The sequence below is a fragment of the Notolepis coatsorum genome (genome assembly GCF_963971535.1).
Source record: "Notolepis coatsorum genome assembly, chromosome: 17".
In the NCBI taxonomy this organism is placed as follows: Eukaryota; Metazoa; Chordata; class Actinopteri; order Aulopiformes; family Paralepididae; genus Notolepis; species Notolepis coatsorum.
The window spans coordinates 112,388,794-112,395,101 of record NC_140181.1 but is presented as its reverse complement, the minus strand read 5'-3'; the positions used below and the strand labels follow the sequence as shown (position 1 = coordinate 112,395,101).

General features: G+C 43.0%; 1 protein-coding gene across 1 annotated transcript; it reads left to right on the top strand.

The window, feature by feature from the left end:
- The first annotated feature begins 26 nt into the window (after positions 1-26).
- On the top strand, positions 27-4,756 carry LOC311243869 (uncharacterized protein). Its single transcript, XM_084333241.1, has 4 exons — positions 27-232; positions 3,453-3,501; positions 3,607-3,647; positions 4,400-4,756. Exons 1-4 carry the CDS (start codon positions 32-34, stop codon positions 4,442-4,444), a joined length of 336 nt encoding a protein of 111 aa, XP_084189367.1. The 5' UTR covers positions 27-31; the 3' UTR covers positions 4,445-4,756.
- Positions 4,757-6,308: the final 1,552 nt, after the last annotated feature.

Below are 6,308 nucleotides of genomic sequence, written 5' to 3'. Positions count from 1 at the left end.
GGAGAAGGTGGAGGAGGCGGAGCAGAGCCGCATGGAGGAGGCGGAGCAGGGGAACTACCTGATGGAGAAGGTGGAGGAGGCGGAGCAGAGCCGCATGGAGGAGGCGGAGCAGGGGAACTACCTGATGGAGAAGGTGGAGGAGGCGGAGCAAAGCCGTGTGGAGGAGGCGGAGCAAGGGAACTACCTGAGGGAGAAGAGGCAGGAGGTGGAGGAGGCGGCTCCCAGAACCCAGGTGTGTGTTCTGCACCTTCTTCAAGTGGAAAACAACCTTTTACCTCATGTCACTGGAGCTACTATACTATACAGCTATAACAATGCATGTAAAGGGTGTGTGTTTGGGGGGGGTATGGTCAATTCCTGGAACAATAGTTACTTATTTCAATGCTTGGAAGCATTCAACCCTCGAGTAATTTCCTACATTCACTTCCTGCCTGGCAGTCCTGCCACACCTTGGACTTCCTCTCACTCTGTTGCCCCCACCTTCCCCATGGACACTGATTCCCCCACTCATTCTGCCTCTGTTCTCTCTCTCCTCTGTCTGTTCTCTCTCTCTCTCCTCTGTGTTCTTTCTGTTCTCTATCTCTCTCCTCTGTGTTCTTTCTGTTCTCTATCTCTCCTCTGCTCCCTGTCTGTTCTTTCTGTTCTCTATCTCTCCTCTCTGTGTTCTTTCTGTTCTCTCTCCTCTCTGTGTTCTTTCTGTTCTCTCTCCTCTCTGTGTTCCTTCTGTTCTCTATCTCTCCTCTGCTCCCTGTCTGTTCTTTCTGTTCTCTATCTCTCCTCTCTGTGTTCTGTCTGTTCTCTCTCTCTCTCCTCTGTGTTCTTTCTGTTCTCTCTCCTCTCTGTGTTCTTTCTGTTCTCTATCTCTCCTCTGCTCCCTGTCTGTTCTTTCTGTTCTCTATCTCTCCTCTCTGTGTTCTTTCTGTTCTCTCTCCTCTCTGTGTTCTTTCTGTTCTCTATCTCTCCTCTGCTCCCTGTCTGTTCTTTCTGTTCTCTATCTCTCCTCTGCTCCCTGTCTGTTCTTTCTGTTCTCTATCTCTCCTCTCTGTGTTCTTTCTGTTCTCTCTCCTCTCTGTGTTCCTTCTGTTCTCTATCTCTCCTCTGCTCTCTGTCTGTTCCTTCTGTTCTCTATCTCTCCTCTGCTCTGATTGATTGAATTGATTGATTGAAAATGTTATTAACAGATTGCAGAATGGGTACAATACAGTACAGCTCAATACACACAATTGTTAAGGGGATGCAGACCAGAGAAAGACTTTCGTCTTGTTTACATCAGGGGAAACTGTACATTGGAGGTGGGGGTTGGGGGGGGGCTAACTGTACATTGGAATATCGACGAAACCTTACTTGGTCCCAAGAAGAGGGTCTCATGTATTATTGGGTTTGGACATTTACAGGGGCCAGTTTCGAATTGCAGTCTCCCGTAGGTGCTCTTTGAGAGTGGTTTTGAAGGTGGGTAGTGATTCACATTCCTTTACAGCTGTGGGTAGGGCGTTCCACATTGATGTGGCATAATTGCGAAACGTGTTTAGTCCCTTGTTTGAGCCGAATCTGGGTTGAACATGATTTGTGGAACTTCGATTTGTACATGGGTACCTTAGTGGTGTAGTGTATCTTGTAGACCAGGCCCATTGCAAGTTGCTGTACTCTGTCGTCTACTCTAAGCCATCCTAGGTTGTCAAAGTGGGCAGGGGTGAGGTGGGTTCTAGGAGTCAGGTCAAGTAGTAGTCTGACCAGTTTGTTTTGTGATGTTTGTAATTTTGTTTTTAGCACATTTGAGGTGCTTTGGTACCATGAGGTGCAAGCATAGTCGTAGTACCCTTGAATGGCTCCTGCCAGAGTCTTCAGGGTATTCTTGTTTACCAGAGAGGAGATCAGGTACAAGAATCGAGTTCATCGGTTGACTTTTTTTTATTACATTGGATGCCATTTTGTCACAGGAAAGATTTGCCTCTAGGAATCTCTGTCTGTTCTTTCTGTTCTCTCGCTCTCCTCTGCTTTCTGTTCTCTCTGCTCTGTTCTTTCTGTTCTCTATCTCTCCTCTGCTCTGTGTTCTTTCTGTTCTCGATCTCTCCTCTGCTTTCTGTTCTCTCTCCTCTGATCTCTGTCTGTTCTCTCTTCTGCTCTCTCTTTCCCTCCCGTTCATGTTCCCCTGTTTCGTCTAGCCGTTCCATGTATTATGTTTTCCCTCGTCTTGGTTTATGTAAAAAAAAAAGAAAAAAAAAGCATTTAACACATCCACCGCCGGAAACGCTTTAAAGCGTTATTGCCTGCCATGCTTTGACCGCCAGACCTCGCTGTACAGTGTTATTGAGATCAATATTTAATTTTTTCGCCAAGGCATTCATAATTCATATATACACCCGCAACGCTCCAGCTGGACCCTAAAGGTGAAGGCAACGACGGCTCAATACCGCCGCCTGGTGGATGGTCGGGCGAGTTACACTGGCAAACAGGATATGGGGGCTGTGCGTCGATTAAATTCATCCGGCCGTCAGATATTGTTGCATGACTCCCGACAGACACAATGTACATAATGGATCGCTTTATAAACTTAATAATCGATATGATTTCGGCGTTTATTGCGACATACAAACCGGAAATGGACCTAGGCGATCGACGTATACTTGGGATCTTTCACCGCCTGTCTCTTTGACGCACGGTAAGAGGACACTAACGTTATTTTCAGCCCAATTGTAAATTTCTTTATTTAAAAACCATCTGATCAATAAATCAACCCATACTACATAAAGCAGTTAGTGACGATCAAGGAATTATAAACGACCCCCCCCCCCCTTTCCTCCACGCATGATGAAGCATAACTATACGGATCATATACATTTACATTTTTTAATATAGCGTGTCTAGGGAAGAAACGCCAATCGATAATCTATATATGCGTTTAGGCCTATAACTCACGTTCTAGGAATTACTGCAGAAAACGATAAAAACATACTTATATTCTAGACGGTATTTTTGTATGAATGAAAAAGTATAACGTTCCCACATCCTGAACGATAGATAATCGATGTTGAATGGGCCATAGTAATGTCAATATAGCAATACAATTTAAAAAGTTATAGCCCTGCAAAGAAGGTCACTCCATAGACTTATAGCGCTGGCAGAGAGGGTACAATGATGGGTACAATGCCCGGCGGGCAGTGTTAAAAGTTAATTGAATCTTTTTTAAATGAAAAATAGTGCTTGGAAAAGTACTTGAAAGTCCTTGCATTTAATTTTGCAATGTATGTGGGAACCCTGAGTACAGCCAGAACAGACTCAAAAACATGTGAGATAACTGAAGCAAAACATTCTTAATGCCATTTCGTGAGAATCACACATGATCACTGCTTGGTAGTTAGTTTAGTATTAATCACTTAGAATCACATGATATCATCACTGCCTGGTGGAGGGTTAGTTTAGTATTAACTGCTTCTCCATGTCCCTGTATTCAGGAGCTTCCCGAGGTCAAGGTGGAGGAGGAAGAGATGCCGTCTGAAGATGGTAGGGAAGGCAGACCTCTTTGATGCTGCATTCATACAATCACCTTAGATGTTACAAAATGCATTGAATATGAAAATAAATGTTGCCTCCATTTTCTTTGTACAGAGTCTGCACAGTTCAAGAGACCCAGAAGGGCTGTGGCAACGGTACAGTTATGATAGATATACATATAATATATATATATATATATGTGCGTGTGTGTGTGTGTGTATTAGGGGTGTAAAGGTACACGTATCCGTACCGAACCGTTTCAATGTGTACCGTACCGTACCGAATGGCTGTGTAGTGTACCGAACGAATACAACGGTATGTTAACCACTAACGACCGCCCACCGGGGGCTGTTTTTTTCCACAATCTAATATAATTATTAGAATTTTTTACAAGTTGATTATTAATTTCAATATAGAATATTCGTTGACGACCCTACAAGTACAATTAGTTACTGCACACTACATCACCCCTGAGTGGAACATGGAAAGCCAAACTTTCCCCCACTGTACGGAAAACCCGTACCGAACCGTGACTTCAAAACCGAGGTACGTACCGTACCGTGGTTTTTGTGTACCGTTACACCCCTGTGTATACATATAATATATATGTGAAAGGTTAACCGTCTGTAGTGTGGTAGTGAAAGGTTAACCTTCTGTAGTGTGGTAGTGAAAGGTTAACCGTCTGTAGTGTGGTAGTGAAAGGTTGACCTTCTGTAGTGTGGTAGTGAAAGGGTTAATATTGAAAGAATGAGTAACCTGTAATTAATTGGGAACAAATGAAGGCACATTAATAACTTGTTGTTACAGTAGATACCGCTCTTTAAAAGAGCTGCCTGTGTTCTGGATTGAGATGTATGCAAACTGAATTGCAGTATTATTGCCAGTTATGTTTTCTATACTCCCACAGAGAAGTGCCAGCAGCAACCCCACGAAGAAGAAACGAAGAGTTTAGCCACGACCGTCCACACCGCTTGCTTTTGTTCATTCATATTTCCAGATGTTCTCTTGTTTTATAGTCTACAAGTTATGAAGTAAAATATAAATGAATACAGTTCTCATGTTATACAACCTTTACGAAGTCCATTTTCACCGTTTCATTTGCTCTTGCAATGTTTACATCCTCGCCGTGTTGAGTTTCATGTTCGGTGTTGATGAAGTTGTAACAGAGCTCCAGCTCCGACACGGGACTCTATGAAATTAATTGTAAAATAAACCTGGGAATGTAATTGAGTAGATTGTTTTTTTAATATATATTTTTGTTACATTTTGGGTGATATATTGATTTCACAGTTGTTGATGAATTAAAAAATAAAAATAAAAGCCTCTTCCTATATCCAGCCTCTTTGTAATGAGTCCAACCTCTTTTGATCGACAGGCAGTTAGCTTGTTACATTTTTGAGGAATCTATCGAGGAACCAATCAAATTGGTTACTACGTCACCCCTGTGCTTGTGGCGTACATGTCCTTGTGCGCGGGATGAAACAATATGCGATGCACAATCTTCAGGCCCCTTCCCAAAGGTCAGTGAATACCACGACCACAACACCCAGAGGAAGCTCCACAAATCATGTTCAACCCAGATTCGGCTCAAACAAGGGACTAAACACGTTTTGCAATTATGTCACATCAATGTGGAACGCCCTACCCACAGCTGTAAAGGAATGTGAATCACTACCCACTTTTAAAACCACCCTCAAGGAGCACCTACGGGAGACTGCAATTCGAAACTGGCCCCTGTAAATGTCCTAACGCAACCCCCTCCAATGTACAATAAATGTTCTCGTAAACCCAATAATACACGAGACCCTCTTCTTGGGACCAAGTAAGGTTTGTCGATAATCCAATGTACAGTTACCCCCCACCCCGCCTACCCACCCAACCACCCATGTACAGTCCCCCCCACCTACCCAACCCCCCCCCCACCTCATCCAATGTAGTTTCTTCGTCAAATGTATATACTCTTTTTTAAACTCTTTATGTACTGTATCACAAACAGTACTGTATTTGTAAATCTGGTATGTCATAAATGTCTAGATGTAGCAGTACTGTCTATCTGTATGTCATGTATGTTATGTTATGATGAATTGAAAATGGGGGACCCTGATGTAAACAAGACGAAAGTCTTTCTCTGGTCTGCATCCCTGTATTAACAATTGTATGTATTGAGCTGTACTTTACCCATTCTGCAATCTGTTAATCAAGTTTTCAATCAATCAATCAAGTTTTTAATTTTGTTCTACACTGGTTAAGCTTAGGCACTCTTCGAAGTTAGTTAAGGTTAGAGTTTGTCTTAGACCGTGACGGCAAGTTCTTTCGACGGTTAAGCTTAGGCACTCTTTCGAAGTTGTTAGAGTTTGTCTTAGAGCGTGGCGATAGAACGCCAGGTAGTTTGCAGGCTGTTTGACGTGGCAAAGACACAGCTCGTCACGGATTGGGCAAACGCGTCAGTGGCCAATCAGAGAGCGTCAGTCAGTGCCAATCAGAGAGCGTCTCCGAGAAATGCGGCTAGGTTTCGTAATCACGCGCCATTTACACACACGCACGTGTGGGGGACCCTGATGTAAACAAGACCAAAGTCTTTCTCTGGTCTGCATCCCCTTAACAATTTTATGTATTGAGCCGTACTTTACTGTACCCATCCTGCAATCTGTTAATAAAGTAGTTTTCATTCAATCAATCAATCAATTTTTATTTATTTTTTTAACAAAAACGGCGGGGAAAAATAAGGCACATTAAACAGAGCGTTGCCCATCTAATTATTATTTTTTTTTTGTCCGTTGCCTTTAACACTTTAATCGCCGGGAACACCGTAACTT

Coding starts and splice junctions, on each gene's coding strand:
- LOC311243869 (XM_084333241.1), top strand. CDS start 32: ATGGAGGAGGCGGAGCAGGGGAACTACCTGATGGAGAAGGTGGAGGAG. Junction 233..3,452: donor AGGCGGCTCCCAGAACCCAG/GTGTGTGTTCTG, acceptor CCCTGTATTCAG/GAGCTTCCCGAGGTCAAGGT. Junction 3,648..4,399: donor CCAGAAGGGCTGTGGCAACG/GTACAGTTATGA, acceptor ATACTCCCACAG/AGAAGTGCCAGCAGCAACCC.